At 42.3% G+C, this 21,564-nt stretch overlaps 2 protein-coding genes across 2 annotated transcripts in view; both read left to right on the top strand.

Annotated features, from left to right (window-relative positions):
• The window catches only part of LOC308294893 (pleckstrin homology domain-containing family A member 7-like), a 141,943-nt gene extending 128,608 nt beyond the window's left edge, over positions 1-13,335 (top strand). The window contains exons 5-6 of the mRNA XM_080737808.1: positions 5,179-5,338; positions 13,225-13,335. Coding sequence (XP_080593934.1) covers positions 5,179-5,338; positions 13,225-13,305 — 241 coding nt within the window. The 3' untranslated portion in view covers positions 13,306-13,335. The remainder of the gene's footprint in view (positions 1-5,178; positions 5,339-13,224) is intronic.
• A 5,380-nt stretch (positions 13,336-18,715) lies between these two features.
• The window catches only part of LOC308294890 (pleckstrin homology domain-containing family A member 7-like), a 91,081-nt gene continuing 88,232 nt past the window's right edge, over positions 18,716-21,564 (top strand). The window contains exon 1 of the mRNA XM_080737805.1: positions 18,716-18,757. The gene's annotated coding sequence lies outside the window, so the exon portion shown is untranslated. The remainder of the gene's footprint in view (positions 18,758-21,564) is intronic.

Below are 21,564 nucleotides of genomic sequence, written 5' to 3'. Positions count from 1 at the left end.
CTCAAGTGTCTTTGCCAAAAAAATTGCCATCGGCTACTTTTTGACAAATGTTCCGCCCCAGGATAATGGATTTTGATTAGCGCGATAATATCGTAAATCACGATTTCTTTGGTCACAATAATCGTGATATGACATTTTCATATCTTCCCATCCCTAGTCTTTCTCTCCGTTTGTCTCTCCTTGTCTCTTTCATCCACATCACATCTTGACTGTGCCGCATTGTCTCTGCTGACCTCTACTCTCTCCTGTTTCTCTCTCCTCTTCTTCCATTTCTCTGTCCCTTTACTTTCTCTCACCATGTCCTAGAGGCACGCGTAGCAACCAGGCATCAAACTGGATTACTGTACGTGACAGTGGACACTCTCATTAGAATCACTGAGACTGTCCTAACAAGCTGCGAGTGTCAAAAGGTGAGGTAGCGCCTGTTTTCCCCGGTGCATTGATGGACACTCTTGTCTCTATTTTGTGACACAGCGAGAACTGCCTTGCCCTGGGGGTCCTCTGCTGCTCTATTAAGAATGATCCATCCTAAAGTCGGAAGGGTCTCACACTGCTGGCACACCTACTGTAGTTAAACACAAGTAAACACAAGTCATTCCTCACCTAATTCAACCCTCCTTTTTGAGCGTGGTCACGCCGTCTCCTAAGAGTCACTTTGTCCGTTCCCGGCTATGTCCACATGTCTGTAGCATGAGCTACAATACCGCTGTTGCGTCACACACACACACACACACACACACACACACACACACACACACACACACACACACACACACACACACACACACACACACACACACACACACACGCGTGCATGAGGTGTGTGTGTGTTTGTGTGTGTGTGTGTGTGTGTGCGCGCGTGTGTCTCAACAAGGAAAAGAATGAGCCATTTCAAAGAACGCATGAGAGCTATTTCAGTTGTATAGTGTGTAGTTGGGAGTTCATATGATTGTATGAGATATGCTTTAGCTAAAGAAGGAGAATGTGTTTTGAAGTGTGTCAGTGTGTGTGTGTGTCTTTGGAAGAGAGAGTGGCTGCAGCCTGCAGCCACAGCGTATGATAAATTACATGATACACTTGTCTTGTGTTTGTGCTCTGTGCACAGCCTTGGCCAGTCGTCTTTGATGCTAGTGATGGCAAGAAAAGTAGCATCAACAAAAAAGACTTTGAACTCATAATAGTGTAACATTAAACAGAAGATCTATTCAGCCAGTACACTATACTGTACATTGGACACAACATGCTTTCAAACAGTAAACTACAGTAGGGTTGTTCGATGTGGCCTAAAAATAAAATCTCGATTTATTTCTCAGAAAAGTCGATTTTCGATTCCGATTTCGATTTTTTGGTAAAAGAATAATACATTGTTTCAACTATGTTGTTTTCATAAAGAAAATGCAAGGACATGATTTTTTTTATTATTGTTTTATTTTTTAAAATATTTATATAGCCAAATAGCAAAATCTAATGTGGTGAGCCCTGCCCAGTCTGACGTGCGCTGCACGTGCATCAAAGAAATTACACATCAGAGATAAAGTAGTATTAATTTGGTGTCGGACCTTGTCGTCCTGCTTTAGGAGGACCGGGCTGTGCACTTTTTGCCCCGTGCAAGGCTCCAATGAGTAAGAATTACCCTAATTAAAGTGAAAATCGATTTTACGATTTCTTATTTTTTAAATCGTCCAAAGGAAAAAAATCCCGATTTCGATTCAAAATCGATTAATCGGAAAACCCTAAACTACAGTAGACCGTATAAAAAGATAACAGGGTGAACTTCAATTGAGTTCTTAGTATTGACATTAATAACAATTTAGGAGAGATAGCAAATACTGTACATCCAGTGTAACGGGAGTAGGAATGATATTGAGGGTAACACTTACTGTATGTACGTACTGAGCACACATTTTAGTCAGGATTGTGCATGAAATGTTCTTGCATAAGTAATGCAACCTTTTACCAAAGGTAATCACCGTACAGAAATGAGGCCAGCATAAGATCAGGATGTAACGTTATAAAGCGGTGAGCAACACACCACGTACCACATGAAGTAAACAGACAAACATTGCAGCCCCGTCACGCGTGCAGATTTCCTTGTGTACATAAATGACCTTGATTTCTATCACAGAATTGCAAAGCAGCATTCAGACACAAACACTCTAACCTCCTGGCGTTTGCCGACTATGATTATAAAAAAAAAAAGATGGAAAACAATTAATTCTGTCTCATTCTACGGGCCGACGGCTTGGAACAAACTCCCATTACACCTAAGACTGGCAGCATCTGTAGACGCACAGCTCAAGACCTGTTTTTTCATTCTTGCTTTTAGTTAATTTTCATGTCCTGTTTTGCCTGGTTCACTGCCATTTTTGCTATTATTTTAATGTTGTTCTATGCTCTTGCTTTTCTCTTTTGCTTTATTGCTACTTTTTCTGTAAAGCACTTTACACAAAAGGGCGAATGCTCTTATATGGGCATATGCTGATGACATCAGAGATTTCCATACTATATATGGGCATATCGGTCATCTCGGTGGTGCGACATACTGTGTGAGGGGCACGTAGCGACCGGAACCTCTGTTAAAATGACATCCATATTTGTATTTATTTATACTGGTAGTAGTACACAGTGGAGATTGTCAGGAAACAGCTAGGGAGTGACATGCAGCAAATGTCATCAGGATCGGGATTCAAACTCGCGACATGCTGTCAGACCATTAGAGCAGCCTATTTGTGGTATGCGCCTGGACCGCTAGGCCAGTGGGCACCCATTATTTAACTTTCCATCAAAGTTATGTCTGTTGTCAGCGGGGGGAGCTTGATTGGTGTGACTGCAGAGACGGAGACTGGATCACCATGGAAACCAGAGGCTTTCTATCCTTTTAAATGCACTTGTGGCCAGGTCATTCTGCCCTGACATACTGTAACCACATATCAATGGAACTAACATATCCCAATGAAAACACATTTTTTTTCAAGGTTCTAAAGGAAAGGTTTGTGCGGCCGAGCTTCTAGTTTCTTATAAATATTAATTATTAATTATTAATTATTATATTATTTTATCGTTAAAATCGTCGTTATTTTGCTAGTTATTTGGGGGCCCACTTGCAATATCCTCCACAGGTTGAGAACCACTGTCTACACATTGTTTACTATGCCAGTGTAAACAAAGGCCCATTCCCACTGGGCCAGATAACAGATAAAAAAATCTCTTTCTCCAGATAAAAAAAAATCTGCCACAGATAAAAGAAATATCTGTGGCAGATATTTTTTTTATCTGTATCTACCATCCACTTTGAATGGAAAAATATCTGGAGAAAGAGATTTTTTTTATCTGTTATCTGGCCCAGTGGAAAAGGGCCTTTAGACAGACAATGCTGCATGAAGCATCAGACACTAGAGCAGCTGTCTACGTGCCATGTAGGGAATGTGGTTAACTGTAGTTATTATTGCTGCATATTCTCATCTGGATATGCTGAACAGATGTTGTTACTTTCAGAAATAGACGGAACATTTTTGGTGCGTCACCATTCACCACAGTGTTGCTCACTGGTGACGCACCAAAATCAAGCTCTCGTGAGATGGGAGGCTTAACATTACCAGTATGACAAAATGTGCCTTATCTGCTCCTGACGTTTTTAAAATGAATTGCCTACGCACTTCAAGGATGTCTCCAGAAGCATTTCAGTAGCAGTCATGTAAGGTAATAGGGGACTCCAACTGCATTTAACCCGGGGGGGAGAACTAGATAAGACACACGCCCACACACATAACACACACACAAAGACGTGCGTACGCACATATACGTGCGTACAATATACTTGTAGATAGACACTCGTCAAAACACACACACACTTGCACACACGCGCGCACACACACACACACACACACACACACACACACACACACACACACACACACACACACACACACACACACACACACACACACACACACACACACACACACACAATACAGTATACACAAAGAAACCCATTGAATCCAACACATACCGAGATAGACAAAAGTGTTCCGTACCTCAAAACCGGTCATCCCCTGCCCTCCAGGCAGAGTGGGGTGTGGACTGAAACAAATACAGAGGACATCCTGTCTTTCGGGAGGATGTCTCAGTGTCGGATGTTGCCTTTCTCTCTCTCTCTCTCTCTCTCTCTCTCTCTCTCTCTCTCTCTCTCTCTCTCTCTCTCTCTCTCTCTCTCTCACATACACACACACACACACACACACACACACACACACACACACACACACACACGCACACACCTCCTAAAAACACCATTGTCGCTTCACCGGTTGTTCAAGATCCGTTCATTCCTTTGTATCTCCATCCATCTCTCTCTTCCTCCATCCGTTGTCTATCTCTCCATCCTTCTTCATCTCTCTACCCTCATTCCATTCACTGCTTTTTCCCTCCATCTCCCTCTCTCTCCCTGCTCCGTCATGGCGCTAGGGTTGTCACGGTCTGTTCTACTTGACGATTGTCAAGTGCAACTGTCATACTGTACGAATAATTGCGATCAACAATTGAATTGTGTTTTTGGTATTGAATATTTGGAACATAAATTTAAATTTGATTTCTGTTTGCCTCTTAGGTTTTGTAAACTTAAAAGGTATAGAGCAGACAAATAACTTGCAAATAATTGACTGACAATGACCTACAGTATACCAGTAAGATTCCCTAATCGGGAGATAAGCGACCGTCAGGTCACAGTATTCACAAAGAGGCCTGTAAGTGGCATTGGTTCCAGCCACAAGTTTGTACGTCAAACGGTTGATGAGTAAAGCCAAATAAAGTGTCGTCCAATCAGGGGAGGGGGCGGGGCAAAGTTAAACCAATTAAGGTGAAGGACTCTTGATGAAGTTAATTGACACCACCCACAAGTGTGTATGACAAACGGTTGATGAGTAAAGCCAAATGAAGTTTGGGCCAATCAGAGGAGGGGGCGGGGCAAAGTTAAAGCAATTAAGCTGAAGGACTCTTAATCAAGTCAATTGACACCACCCACAAGTTTGTATGACAAACGGATGATGAGTAAAGCCAAATGAAGTCCGTTTTGAAAATGTACTGAACATTTCTCAACATGAAAACGATTCTGAAGACTATGGCCTACACAGCGGCTGTGTTTGACAGGCTGGTTTTGTTCTCTATGTCGTCTCCCTGCAGACCCCCGTCTCTCCGGATGACTGCCAGACCCCCAGCAGGCGGAGGAGAGGGAGGAGGAGGAGTAGGGATGGAGCAGCTGCTCCGGCCGTCCAGCGCGGCCATCAGCGAGACCTCCACCTCCGTCACCTCCTCGACAGTGGACACCACCTCCACGTCCAAGGTCAGTGACAGTCTGGGGAGTTGTATGCAGGGACGTGCTGGGCCCCTGATTCAGCCTGGGAAAAAGAGTTGGAGAGGCCCTCATTGCGCACTATAGAGAGAGATCTCTCTCTATAGCACTGCTGCTACTTTGCCATTTCAGATCATGACAAGTGACAAGCCAGTGGGCCAATTACATGAGTTAAATTTCGTCGTTGTCGGGTGGAGACCTTGTATGTCCAAAACCGTTTGTTTTGTATTTATCATTTAAAAAAAGATTTACACTAGTGAAAACAGCCGATCTGCAAGCAGGTGCGAGGCGTTGTGTGCTTGTAGATCTGCTGTTTTCACTACTTTTGTGCGACGGCCTTGTATGATGAAGCAGGGCTTTACTTTGCGAAAAAATGTACACATTTGAAACTTGGAGATACAAGGTTTCTGCCCGACAGTGACGATTTACTTTGTTGACTGCCAGCCCCCAAAATGGAACGAAGGCCGACATTTTATTTAAAATGTTTTCCTAATGGCCGGCCTGGACGGGCCGGGAATGAGACGGCCGTTCGGGAGTTGTCCCGCTTTTCCCAATGGCCAGCACGTCCCTGGTTGTGTGTGTCGACAGAGGGGACACCGGGTCATCCACGGTGTCAGGCATATTCGCCCATAACATATTCGCCTACACGCATTTGGTCCTTTCGCCTGGCATTTTCGCCTTGGAGGAGAGCCTTTTCACCTACCTGTCTGAGCCATTTCGCCTACCCTCAATTCTGCAGTCAGACTGTCCATGTTTGCAAATTATCTCTTTGTCATTTAAATATTATAGTGACTGTGACAGTGGTGTCAAGTGAATCTAACAGTTTATTTGACATTTATTATTTACATCACATTTTATTCCTAAAAAATGGCAAAATAGTTTTTTATGCCTGTTGACAGGCAAGGTTGATTCTATAGGCTATTTAGGTGTAGCATATATCTTATATAGACCTATATAGGCTAATAGCCTACATATATATTTTGTATAGCCTAATGTTAAAACAATATAGGCCTACAATACTGTTCATTTTACAATACTGTTCAATACTGCACCAAAGAATGTATAGTATCGGGACATGGATTAATTAATTATTTGGGCGCACCTGATTCCAATAGCTCTGTATTTATGTGATTACTATGGGGTGCATAGGATAGCCGTGTGTAGGTTTGACATGTAACACCACTGTCACAGTCACTATAATATTTAAATGACAAAGAGATACTATGAAAACATGGACAGTCTGACAGCAGAATTGAGGGTAGGCGAAATGGCTCAGACAGGTAGGTGAAAAGACTCCTCCAAGGCGAAAATGCCAGGCGAAAGGACCAAATGCGTGTAGGCGAATATGTTATAGGCGAAAGTGCTGGTGACCGTCATCCACTAACTGAGGGGTGGGCAGCTTTGATGATGGAGAGGGCCACAATATCTCCACACTCACTCCAGAGGGCCACATTGCATATTGTTACTGTCGAGCAAAAAGCTCTCATCTACAGTAAGAGTAGCAAAAATAGCCGATCTACAAGCTCAAAATGCGCTTGTAGATCTGCTATTTTTGCTACTTTTGAATTGGTTAAGTGAAGGTGGGGGCCGCATGTTTGTGGACACTGGACCGCCAATTTAGTTGACCAGCCAGTTAGTATGCACTAACTGGCTGATTTTCTTAGTGCTGTGCAGCACATGGTCAGTGTTATAGGGTCCGTATAGTGTCTGAGATTGTGTGGTTTAAGGTTTGCATCAACCTTTTGTCAACATCAATCAAGATTACAAAATGTTATCCTAAAAACATTCCAGCAGCGCATACTGTAGGTGCAAAACCTTTGACCTCTCCCATACATTCCCAAGTACCATCCACAGTTCCTTACAGCAGGGGTTTTCAAAGTGGGTGACGGGGCACCCTGGGGTGCCGTGACAGCAGTCCAGGGGTGCCGCGAGATCATTTGATAATATTTGGAATTTATTTGGACACTTAAAAAAATATTTAGTATCATTTTAAACTTGAAGTACAAAGTTATTTTCAGTCAGTTCTAACCAAAGTGGCTATTATCTCAACGTTTTCCTTGCAACATAATCACTAAAATATCGTCACTGTCAGGCAGAAACCTCGTATCTCCAAGTTTCAAATGTGTACGTCTTTTGGTAAAGCAAAGCCCTGCTTCATCATGCAAGACCGCCGCACAAAACTAGTGAAAACAGCAGATCTACAGGTGCTTGTAGATCTGCTGTTTTCACTAGTTTAGTACATTTTATAGATGATATAAATATAAAGTGCTGGGAGTGAAAATTATAATATAGGGGTGCCTTGGATTAAAAAATATATATATTCATGGGGTGCCCTGAGACAAAAAAGTTTGGGAACCCCTGCCTTACAGGTTCAAATCCAGCTAATCCTGCAGCTGCGTCAGACAGCTTAATCCGTTGACATTTTTTCAATTGATCAATAAGTTCTCCATCTGTAAGCCGCGGAGTTCAGACAGAAAGCTAACGGGCCAAAATAGAGGATGGACATCCGATTCCGGTTCAAGGATTCAATGTTAAGTTGTCCGCTCAATAATGTGTCCGTGTATAAACCGATCACGGAGCATTAGTTCCGGCCTATTTTAGTTCCGCTTCGATAAAAAAAAAATTTTAATTAATTTTTATTACATTTACGGGTTCTACGGGCATGGCAGAGAAGGGGTACAAAGGGGTATTTTGAGGGCAGAGTTTGAGTTAATGATGTGACTACATCAATGAGCGGATCCCTGAATCGACCTAAATGCACCCTGAATCGGACGATGGTTCAGTTATAAAATGATTAATCGGTTCACTGAAGCTTTGCATTTAAATTCTACGTTGGTATGAATTAACCGGCAGTGGGTTGTGTGTTAGGGTTTGGAGCTAGGGTTAGGGTTGTGTGTCCAAGAGTTGGAGCTAGGGTTAGGGTTGTGTGTTCAAGAGTTGGAGCTAGGGTTAGGGTTGTGTGTCCAAGAGTTGGAGCTAGGGTTAGGGTTGTGTGTTCAAGAGTTGGAGCTAGGGTTAGGGTTGTGTGTCCAAGAGTTGGAGCTAGGGTTAGGGGGTTGTGTGTCCAAGAGTTGGAGCTAGGGTTAGGGTTGTGTGTCCAAGAGATGGAGCTAGGGTTAGGGTTTTGTGTCCAAGAGATGGAGCTAGGGTTAGGGTTGTGTGTTAGGGTTGGAGCTTGAAATCAATCTTTATACTTTCAAAAGAATGACCGATTCTCTCATTTGCATCTCATTCAGCTTGTCTTGCATTGATCTTGTAAACAAACAACGGCGGCAGTATTACAGAGCAGAGTGCACCATCACATCTAAAGTTTTTAAGATGTGTGGGCGACGAGGAGTCAGTTGATACTGTTATCCCAGCCACAACTACGAGGTCTAATAACAGATGTTATACTTGGTTGTGTGCCGCTGCACAGAGGTTACACGATATCGGTTAGACAGCGTTTCACCCTGAAATGCACGCCGGTGTTGTACTGTACTGTATATCAACGCAGAACAAAGTTGTACTGACATGATGATACTGTTTGGATATCTGCACGTTTGCTCTTTTAAAACTGCTGCCCTCATTCCTGCACAAGGTAACGCCCCTTTCACTCAATGCGTACGAATTTATAGTTTGACGAAGTCGCTTGCCAAAAAGAAGTTGACAACGTGTCACATAGCAACCCTTTGTTAGCTTTCATGTTAGGTTTCAGTTTCATGACAGTACAAATCACTGGTACAAGCCAAGGTCAACTAAAAGTAGATCCTAGAAAGCCGAAGCTTATTTCCACAGGAACCACACTTTAAGTATCTCATATAACATTGAAAGACAGACGGATAGAACATAGTACTTTATCTAGGATAATATTAATTTCAGAAGCAGAAAAAGCATAACATCAAATACAAATGCAGAAAAAAGGGGTGGGGGGAGCATGTGGACTTAGTCTATTTACAAGTCACGGGTAGCAGCTGCCTGAAGGTGACTTTTCATACCGATTTTGAAGGAGGTGTTTGTGTGTGTGTGTGTGTGTGTGTGTGGATATCTGTAATTCCTTTTACCTCCGTCTCTGTCCCACTATACTCTAGCTCTTTTCTCTTCTTTCTGTCTGGTTGCACACTAGACACTACCATCTCTTTCCTCTCATTCTTTCACACTCCTCTCTCTCTCTCTCTCTCTCTCTCTCTCTCTCTCTCTCTCTCTCTCTCTCTCTCTCTCTCTCATGTGTGACACAGATACACACACACACACACACATACGTACAGAGTTGCGGCTCCACAGTGGAATGAAATCTCATCACGGCCTATCAACAGGTGCCCCGGGGACAGAGATTGAACATGTGTCTCTGCCGGCACGCTCTGCCAGATGACAAGGCATCCATCACCCATCCTTTACTCCAGTTCCACTCCACTAAACCCACCTCTACACCACACACACACACACACACGCGCGCACGCACGTACGCACGCACGCACGCACGCACGCACGCGCACACACACACACACACGCACACACACACACGCACACACCATGAAAATGGAAATGTGCTGGAGTCCATGGAGTCCCTGGAAAAATGTGTGGCACAAAAGTGAATGAGAACCAACCAGCTTAGCACAGTGTCCCAGCTCCCTCCCGGTGACCAACATTTGAAGACTTTGGATATACTGGGAAGCTAGCATTGCACAGTTGTGGGCCTTATTTAACCCATTTAGGCCTGAACACATTATGACGCAATATTTTATGCTTTAACTATTGAAAAATAGCAGATATACAAGCTCACAGCGCGGCACCGAGTGCCGCGCTGCGAGCTTGTAGATCTGCTATTTTTGAAAAAGTCATGAAAATGTGTTCAAATCTTTGAATATATGTATTTTTCAAAGCGAACGTTTGTAACTCAAATTTTGCTTCTGGGTGGTCCCTGGAACTACATATTTTGAGATGGGGGTCCGTGGCCAAATAAATATAATTTTGGGGGTCCTTCACATGAAAAGGTTTGAGCACCACTGACATAGTAGTCTCTCAAGGACAGACTAACTGAGCTCCAGTTAAGTGAAAAGGACCTTTTTCTTTGACGATGGCTGGCCAGATTGTTGACATACAAACATCGGTTTTTCAAAAAATCTTAGAAGGATTCAAAAGACACTTATGTAATCGGGTCAAAAATCTAATTTTCACGATTTTTCAAAAATAGCAGATCTACAAGCTCGCAGTGCGGCACTCGGTGCCGCGCTGTGAGCTTGTATATCTGCTATTTTTCAATAGTTAAAGCATAAAATATTGCGTCATAATGTGTTCAGGCCTAAATGGGTTAACACACACTCGGTGCCAGCTTTTTGAGCGGTGGTAAACCGCTCCATAGAGTGGCTGTGCGTTTGGGCTGCACGATTTTGGGAAAATATCGAATTGCAATTTTTCGGACTAATATTGCAATTGCGATTTCATTCGTGATATTCATATATCTATTTTAAGGTAGGATAAGTGATAGTTTTTTGGTTTAAACAAAATGTTTTTTGTTAAAAGGTTGATATAATGAATTATTTTAACCAAATAAAATCACTTCACAGCTTCCAAAGCTTCTGTTGAATATTTATTATGTAATACATTTAAAAAGAAATTGATTATTAATAACTAGGCAAATTGGCAATCATGCAAATGGTTTGATTCAGTTCAGTTATATTTTCAAAAGATTCCCTTTTATTTTGCTTATTAGCAATATAAAACGTTTTTACATTCAGAAAGATCTCAGTAATGGTATTTGTCTGCCTCTCATTATTGTCACGGAAGAAAGTACCATGAACATAGTCATACCTTTCATCAAGGCAAAAAAATGCACCCTAAACCACACCATAAGTTTCACATGTGTGCAGGGGACGGAGGAGGGGAGCCACCGTCACGCATAAATCACTTTTGCAATTATTATGCACCTTTGCGATTTGCTAATTGCGTGGTTCCAAATTGCGATTTCGGTTTAAAAACGATTAATTGTGCAGCCCTACTGTGCATGTGTCTGTAGCCTTTATCCTCAGCGTTTTGCCATAGTAAAACGTGTGTGTGTAGCATAGCCTCTACATCCTAGACTCAAATCCTAGTCTGAAGACGTTATGCAAGCACGACCACCGCTCACTTCACATTGGGTGTGATTTTTTAAATAAGCTTGGCTGTTTAGTGCCAGCGTTTTCCAACGGCGATCAAGCGCTCGCACCCTCTGTTCTGATGCACATGCACTATAGGTGTAGGGTCTCAGAGCAAGTCGAGGCACCACTATACACTGTGTGGAATGGGGCGCATGGCGAGCTTTCCATCGCCGAGTAGCTTCCTCTTCTGTTACAATGTAAACCAATGGAGGCGGGACTATGGCCCAGGCTCAGACCGGATGCGGAAACCTAGATCTGGTCAAAACCGGAAATGCGTCAGGATACAGTTAGGTGGCGGGCCTAAAGAGTCCGAATCGACGATAAACAGCGATCATACTTTTAATTGTTTCATAATGAAGCGAATTAAATTTCCGGGATCTACGGGCATGGCAGGGTGGTACAGCGGGAAATCTCCGGTTTCGACGGGGATAGCAGAAAATGAGTTAAGGGGTGAGATCAGAAGACGCACATGCAGCTTTTATAGCGACAATCCAATGTGCTCCTCGTGCATAAAGTGAAAGCAAGCGAGCTTAAAATATATGAGGAGCAGCATTAATAATTGACATAATGATGGCAGGAGAGGAGTGGAGGAAAAGCTCTCATGTTGAAATGAGAGGTTCCAAACGCAGTGCATAGCAGTTAAACTGAGGTATGAATTACTGTGTGGCCTAATGTCTCATCATGTCCAGCAGACAGTCAGTGATATCTTGACAAATCAACTCAATATTCACATGATCATTCTCAGCTAGGATATTAACTCATTCTGTGCCAGATGCCAAAATGGCTCCAAGGTAGCTGTGCCGAGATTTTGTATGTTTTTCTTTACTATGCAATGAAAAAAAAAGATTTTTTTTTATAATTTTTTTCCCCACAGACACAGTTGTTGTGATTCAGTGGCAAAAAGAATTTTGTCAATCGGACAAACGGTTCCAGAGATAGAGCTGTTTGAATGAAAAAAAGTGTCCATCCACTAGAATGGACACACATGAACACACATTTTCTCAATCAGCTAAACGAGGGAGTGAACACACAAACAGAGAAAAGCATCTCTCTGATCTCAGGTCATTTTGACATCTTAAAAAAAAAAAAAAAAAAAAAATGTTTTTTTTTTTTTTCTATGTAAAAAACCCAAAAACTGTCATAAGCCGTCATTGGCACACAGGGCTATTGGAAAAAAAAACGTCATAAGCCGTCATTGGCACAGAATGAGTTAAGCAATTTACGCCTGAACGCAAATCTGTGTCACTTTAGATTTGATCCACTTTAACCATTATTTCATGCTTTAACTATTAAAAAACAGCAGATGTACAAGCTCGGCGCCGCGCTGCGAGCTTGTAGATCTGCTATTTTTTTTAAATCGTGAAGATTTGTGCAGGTCTTTGAATATTGTTGACCTGATTCTATAAATGGGTTAGGGTTAGGGTTATTTGAGTTGAGATGTTCGCTCTTAAAATATATATATTCAAAATCACGTTTTTTTTCCAAAAATAGCAGATCTACAAGCTCGCAGTGAGCTTGTATTTTTCAATAGTTAAATCATAGACATAAATGGGTTTAAGCATGCCAATGCCTGTGCGTTCCATGTGGATAAGCACAGAGACAGATAAAGAATGGCACAATGACACTATATGCATTCACAACATTCTTATGTTATGAGAAGTATTTGAGAATATTCATGAGCTGCATGAAGATGTTTCCCTCTCTCTCTCTCTCTCTCTCTCTCTCTCTCTCTCTCTCTCTCTCTCTCTCTCTCTTTCCTCCCAGAGCTCTCCAAAATATGCGGTGCACAGCCTGGGAGTGGAGAGACATTCTTATGCACAAAACCCTCAAGATGCCCAACCATAAGTGCACGGACGCAGGGGCGTCACAAGGGGGGGAGGGGGGGGAAGTGGGACTGAGTTACTAGGGCCCAAGTTGGAAGGGCCTTAATTATTTTATGCTTTAGCTATTGAAAAATAGCAGATCTACAAGCTCACAGCGCGGCACCGAGATAAGCTCACAATATGTACAGTACATGGCACACAACAGAACTCACATATAGGAACAGCAGTATAATAATAATTAATTCATTTGTCAGCTACATATACTGTAATTGAAATTTGTTTGACCCATCTCTTGGCGTGGCGAGCCGTGCCGCGCTCAGGAATCGGTAATGGTGATCAAGCCCCCCAATCCAACCCTTGATGCTGCTGGGTCCCGTTTTTACAGTCTTTGGTATGACCCGACCGGGGAATCGGAACCCCGACCTCCCAGTCTCAAGACGGACACTCTAACCACAAGGCCACTGAGTACACGTTGCATTGTGTGAGGCTGTGATGATGAGTCACTGTGTATTATGCTTGGCTTACCCGGCCAGCTGCTTCTCCACGTGTGTGTGTGTGTGTGTGTGTGTGTGTGTGTGTGTGTGTGTGTGTGTGTGTGTGTGTGTGTGTGTGTGTGTGTGTGTGTGTGTGTGTGTGTGTGTGTGTGTGTGTGTGTGTGTGTGTGTCTCTGCGTCGGGTAAATGCTTTACAATGTCATTACAAGATTTGCCCATTCACACACTCATTCACATAGCGATGGCAGAGGGATCCATGCAAGGCACCAACCTGCTCATCAGGAGCAGTTGGGGCATACATGGGCAACTGGCGGCCCGGGGGCCACATGCGGCCCCCACCTTCACTTAATATGGCCCACAGGTTAATACTGGAATACTGAATATATTATTGATTTCAGCTGTTACAATTCCAAACATGACCTGCTTTAATTCCATCAGTCTATATTAGTAGCTTATTGACTAGTATAGTAGTATTTAAAAAAAAGTATGTCCAATTGTATTTGTATTTAGATACATAAAGTTAAAGGGGAAGACCACCCATTTTGAATATTGAACTATGTCATTAATATACCTTAGAGGAGTGGAAATAATACAAAAAAGTTCCCCCTCTTCTGTGTTGCAGAGAACTAAAGGATTGATTTTGGGGGTTGTATTGTAAAGTACAATGTGTGATGTCATCAAGTTGTAATTTGCAATACAAACCCCCAAATCAATCCTCCAAGTTTCTAGGCAACACAGAAGAGGGGGAACTTTTTTTTTAATTTCCACACAACTCCTCTAAGGTATATTAACACATCGGATGCCCACGTGGTGTCTACAAGTCAATTTCTTTGATGTCGCTGGAGGCCCACGACGCGTTTGACGCGTTGTACAGTAAACTATACTGTACTGTAGCTACTGCACTTGGCTACCGCGGTGATGAAACAACTACCCATTTCCCAACATGCAGCGCGCAATTACGTCACCCGGACGTGCTGTGTGTCTCGTTGACTTCCTGTTTAGCAGCTGCACAAAAATGCTGTTTTCTCCGGATTCTCTTCCTTTTTCATTTTTTTCTCAAACGGCAGCCTCTTCTACAATGCCGTAACACAAACACTGTGGCTTAGAAATGATAAAAAAACGGTCCTGACTGAAAGAAAAGATTTTCGCGAAATAAACAGGACATACTCGATTACATTTACTCGGATTACTTTTCTCGCCAGTACTCTCGCCGGTAGGTAAAATGACGCGTTGCCATGGGCACCAGCAAATTAAGACGTCAAAACCACGTGGGCGTCCGATGTGTTAATGACATAGTTCAATATTGAAAATGGGTGGTCTTCCCCTTTACATGAGTATATAACTAAATGCGTTTGAAATTAAATCAAAATGTTACATTTCAGGATTCCAATTAAGAAATAACAAAACATTATTCAGGGATTCCAATTCAAAGGAAGCTAAAATAGCCGATCTACTGCGATGCGTTTTGAGCTTGTAGATCTGCTATTTTTGCTTATATTGTATGCGATACTAGAATGACAAAGTAGGACGTTGCAATATGCAATGTGGCCCTCTGGAGTGAAGTGGAAATATAGTGGCCCTCGCCATCATCAAAGTTGCCCAGCCCCTGAGCTAGGGGTCTTGCTTATACTGTAGACACCTCGACACTAACCCAGGGGCATCCGGGGATCAAACCGTGTACCTTCCGTTTCCCAAAAGGCCGCTGTGCCTCCTGAGCCACTGCTGACAAGAACGTACACAGTATCTATTGTTTGCTGCAGTTATTTTACTCCACTAATCAATTCAAGCTATTAAGTGGTATGAGTGCTAATGTGTGCGTGTGTTTTGCAGGTGTCCCGATCAGCTGGCAGGGTTCACAGCTTTGGGAAGAGAGAGCAGGCAATCAAGAGAAACCCAAACGTCCCTGTAGTGGTTCGAGGATGGCTTTACAAGCAGGTTAACACACGCACGCACGCACGCACGCACGCACGCACACACACATTATTATTGCCATATGCTGCATTTATAACTGGGCCTATAAAAATTAAATGTCTCTTTTTGGCTCTTGAATATAACATAATGGAATAAAAATAGATTGTTATTGTCTGTGCATGCAGAACTTTGCCTTTGGCTTCACTGCAGTAAAATTAAAATCAGACTAGAACGCTATACACCGCTATGATAATGAGTTCCACTTTCAACAGAAAGAACTCTTAAAGGGGATATTCCACCCACATTTTGGTAATTTTATTGTCTACTCAGGCTTTTGTGAACACCATTACCTGGACAGATTTTAATTAGCTTGATTCAATATTTAGACATTTGATATTCATTTCATCAGACACTCCCCATCCAGGGCCCATTCCTATAGAACTTCAAACTCCATTTTAACCATGATGGATTCATCAAAAACACCTTTCTTTTTTTCTGGTGACTCATACTACCCTCCTAATACGTGAGCTGGCCGTGGTTTTTTCGATAACATTTTTCATTGATTTACATTTTTTGGTGGGAAAATAGATTTTGTTTTATTACAATAATGAATTATTACAAATGAATGAAAAAAGTTATCGAAAAAACATGACCAGCTCACGAATCAGGAGGGTAGTATGAGTCACCAGAAAAAAGACGGGTGTTTTGATGAATCTATCATGGAGTTTGAAGTTACAATGGGTTTGTATAGGAATGGGCCCTGGATGGGGGGAGTGTTTGATGAAATGAATATCAAATATCTAAATATTGAATCAAGCTAATTAAAAACGTTCACAAAAGCCTGAGTAGACGATTAAAACGACCAAAGCTTTTTTTTTAAATGGAATATCCCTTTAACAGGACGGCCCAGATTTGGTGATGCTTGATATCAGTGTAACAATATAGAGCATACAGTTACAGTAGCTCGAGCCAGGCTATTATTGGACTGGTGTGTAAGTTTCTGTAAATAGCAGTGGGTTTGGCAGCTCAGAGTGCTAGCACGGGTCCCCAATATAGTATCATTGTACCCTGTACTGTACAAGGGTCCCCAATATAGTATCATTGTACCCTGTACTGTACAATATAGTATCATTGTACCCTGTACTGTACAATATAGTATCATTGTACCCTGTACTGTACAATATAGTATCATTGTACCCTGTACTGTACAAGGCCAATATAGTATTATTGTACCCTGTACTGTACAAGGCCAATATAGTATCATTGTACCCTGTACTGTACAAGGCCAATATAGTATCATTGTACCCTGTACTGTACAAGGCCAATATAGTATCATTGTACCCTGTACTGTACAAGGCCAATATAGTATCATTGTACCCTGTACTGTACAAGGCCAATATAGTATCATTGTACCCTGTACTGTACAAGGCCAATATAGTATCATTGTACCCTGTACTGTACATAGGCCATATAAGTAATCATTGTACCCTGTACTGTACAAGGCAAACACACTGGCTGGATAATAGTACCATGCAGTTTTTTTTTTGAATTGGCAAGACAAACACAGATGCACTTTTGAGGAGCGCGCGGCGACTACACACACACACACACACACACGCACACACACACACACACACACACACACACACACACACACACACACACACACAACACAACTGCAGTACAGTGCAGTGCATGCAAGAATGTACAAATGCAATCACAGCCAAATGCCTTGTTTACACATGAATCAAAACACAAATCACATTACACTGTATGTTTGGGTGTGTACTGTATGCACCCCCAAAACTCACACTTTATCTTTTCCGTGCTCTGTCACACATACAGTATCAAGGCCCCACCTGTTATACCCCCCCCCCCCCCCCCCCCCCACACCACACACACACACACACACACACACACACACACACACACACACACACACACACACACACACACACACAAACACAAACACACTAACATTGCATAGCCTACACACTTTGAATAAGCTGCACGTTGTTTGCAGGTGTTTTTCTCTCCGTTGCTTCGCTTCACTTCAAACTCTTCCCCTCTCCTTTGGAACCTTAAAAGACAGAACACGGAGTTAAAAAGCTGTGGCGGGTGAATCCACCCGAATAAAAGAGTATAATTGATCACTCCCTTTTATCCTCTGTCTCTCTGCTTTTGTTCCACGGTCTTTATCTGTCGTTATGTGTCCACCTCACTGGGTTTTCCTTTCATTTTATCTCGTTTTTCATTATCGCTCTCTCATTCCCCTGTTCATTACTCCTCTCTTGTGCTCTTCCTCGCTCGTAAACCTCTCTCCTCCCAAATGACTCGCTCTCTATGTCTCTCTCCTTTGTCTTGTATGGCCTCTTTCTCTCTCTCTCCCATCTTTCTCTTCCTCTCTCTCTCTCTGCTCCCTGTTCGCTCACTTCCCTGATCTCTTTTCTCATGTCTCCATCGTTCCCTGCTCTAATGCTCCCTTATTCTCTGTCATTTATCTTGTCATTGCTTTTTCTCTTTACTTGTCACTTTCTGAATCTTTCTCTCTCTCTCTTGCTCAGTGGCGTCAGTTCAGCAAAAGCTAGGGTATGGCAAAGATGGGTGTCCTCATGGAAAAGAGGCATTACGTTTTTTACAGGCTCACAACAGTTTTTTACAGGCTCACAACGCCTCGCGCTGCGAGGCGTTGTGAGCATGTAGATCGGCTATTTTCACAATCTAGAAAAAAAAACGAGTTTTGTCACAGTTTTTTTCTTTTTTTTTTTACACAGGTTTCTACAGTTTCTTGGGCTGGATATGATGCTCTTGCTCTCATTACATCTCGGGCCATCTCTGTCTTTCTGTCTTGTCTTTCTCTTTGCTGCTTTGTCTTTCTCTGTCTATCTGTTTGTCTTTCTATTATGTTGTGTGGCAAAAGCATAATCCCTTTCTTTCTCCATCTCTCTGCCTCTATCCCTATGTCTGTCTGTGTGTCTGTACCTCTCTGTCTCCAGGACAGTTCGGGAATGCGTCTGTGAGAGAGGAAGTGGTTTGTCTTGGCTGACTACTGTCTCTTCTACTATAAAGGTGAGTGTCAAATGAAGATCAATCTTAAGTTTACTGTGCTTTCAGTCCTTGTCATTTAAAAGTGGGCAGTTCTCTCTGTCTCCTGTGTTGTTGAGGTCTGCCAGTAGGAAAGCAGAGAAGGGAGGTACATGCAGAAGAGAGAGAAGAGAACACTTTAGCAAATAATTACTTAATAAATGGCAGGTAATTTACATCAGTGGCCAGCAAGCACGGTCAGGACCTGGACCAATCAGTGATGTCTCGATTGGGGCCAGATCAAGTCAAACCATGACTAGTCAGATCTGGCCTAGAATATCACCTGATTTAAACCAACAAAAATCCTGCCCACGAAAACGGACATCCTGGATTAATCAGAGAGGGTCCAAACGAGGCCATATACAGTAAATATCATAACTAGTCAGATATGTCCCAGAATATAACCTTACATGCACATATTTCAACTAACATTACAAACAATAACATTAATCCTATAGTCCATAAGACGTCCTGGTAATAATGCCAAGATCATCCCCATATGGGCTGTGATCTGGTTTAGTTCTGAACGTCACTGGAGTTACCGGAGGACGTTATCATAACGTCATCATGGCGTCATTTGGCTTGCAGGGTGATTCTCAAATAGGGCTGTCACGATTATGACATTTTACATGACGATTAATTGTCACTCAAATAATTGCGATTAACGATTTAATTGTGTTTTTGTCACTTGTCAATTACATTTCTGTTAGGCTTTTAGGTTTTGAAGTTGTACATGGTAGATATGACACATAACCTAAATATACAAAGAAATGACTGACATATTTGACAACTTTATACTTAAAAAAAAGCATTGATAGTGGAAATAGCCGATCTACAAGCTCACAACGTGTCGCGATGTGACGCGTTGTGAGCTTGTAGATCTGCTATTTCCACTATTTTTTACTTTAAAAAATGTATGAAGATTTTTCAACAATCACGATTATGTCAAATAATTGCGATTAGACGATTACAGTATGTAATAATTGTGACAGCCCTATTCTCAAACTAGTAGTGTACCCCTACTAGTACCCTTTCACCAGCTCAAAGCAATTCCCCCACAATAGCGGGTGCTATGGTTAATATTAATGTGGTTAACGTTTTGTGCTAGTCAGGGTCTGAGCCCTGATCAGCTGTAGTGCCAGGTCTGCTCTTCTGCCTCTCAGTGACAGACTTCACTTATCCACCTAGGGCTGTCACAATTATTACATAATCGTCTAATCGCAATTATTTGACATAATCGCAATTATTTTTCATAATCGTCATATTCGTTTCCATGTTGAAAAATGTTCATATATATATTTTTAAAGTAAAAAAATAGTTGAAATAGCTGATCTACAAGCTCACAACGCGTCGCATCGCGACGCGTTGTGAGCTTGTAGATCGGCTATTTCCACTATCAATGTTCTTTTTTAAGAATAAAGTTGTCAAATATGTCACTAATTTCTTTGTATATAGGTTATGTGTCATATCTACCATGTGCAACTTCAAAGCCTAAAAGCCAAACAGAAATGTGATTGTCAACGACAAAAACACAATTAAATCGTTAATCGCAATTATTTGAGTGACAATTAATCGTCACGTAAAATGTCATAATCGCGACAGCCCTAGCATCCACCAACACTAACTGACACCCAATGGACCGTGACATATTCTAGACGCGCATAAACCCACGTAATCTGTCACCACGCTGTTCTCTTTGCCTGAATGCTGCTGACACAATCCCAGGAGCTTTGTGTGTAGTTTACACAAGCTGGAATGTCAAACACGGCTACTGTTAAGTGATGTCACACAAGCACTCAAGGGACATTCATTCGTTTGGCAGGGATCCAGTAGTGAGGTATAAATTGGGCCATAAGGGAGCCTTTTGCACGTTGCATTTTGCATTTTCTGTCGCATCTTCGCGAATATTCAGTTCTTCATTTCCACAATATCCGCATGGTTAATGAGGAACGGTGCACAAGAGGGTTATTGTATCTCTAATATATTGGCTTGTGTGAGGAGTGCTGGTCCCATCCTGTAAACCCCCCTCCCCCCCACACACACACAATGAACAATAACTGGTGGTGGTGTTTGGAAATATTATGTACATACATGGATATAGTGTATATGCACATAGGCTTTCAGAAATATATTCTAAATATTCAAAGGTTTCTGTTTCTTTGTTTGCCTATTGTTTTGTTTTCGCAAGTTAGCCTTTTAATGGCGTGAAGCTACAGTATCTAGAAGAGGGTGTGTGTGTGTGTGTGTGTGTGTGTGTGTGTGTGTGTGTGTGTGTGTGTGTGTGTGTGTGTGTGTGTGTGTGTGTGTGTGTGTGTGTGTGTGTGTGTGTGTGTGTGTGTGTGTGTGTGTGTGTGTGTGTGTGTGTGTGTGTGTGTGTGTGTGCGCGCGCGTCTAGCTATACTTATGGGGACTAAACGCATGTTCACACAGTCACCTGCAGGGGACCTCTGACAGTGTGGGGACAAAATAGTAGGTCCCCACAAGGGTTAGGTTAAGGGATAGAGGTTAGGGTAAGGCCACAGGACTTGCATAAAAATGAATGGAAGTCTATGTAATGTCCCCACAAGTGATGTAAATATATTGTGTGCGTGTGCGTGTGTGTGTCTGCGTGCTCACACTCACACCTCTATCTGCCTCTACTGTATCTCTCACCTGTCAATCCATCATTGAGTCTGTCTACACCTCCATTATCACACTGTCCCCATCCCTCCAACCTTCTATCTTTCATCTCTCTGTATTATCCTGATTTCAACTTCATCTACTCCAGTGTCATTGTGTGCCGCGATGCAACA

This window comes from Nannobrachium achirus (genome assembly GCF_963921795.1).
Source record: "Nannobrachium achirus genome assembly, chromosome: 11".
In the NCBI taxonomy this organism is placed as follows: Eukaryota; Metazoa; Chordata; class Actinopteri; order Myctophiformes; family Myctophidae; genus Nannobrachium; species Nannobrachium achirus.
Note: the sequence above shows the minus strand (reverse complement) of the source record. Positions and strands in the feature narration are given on the sequence as shown.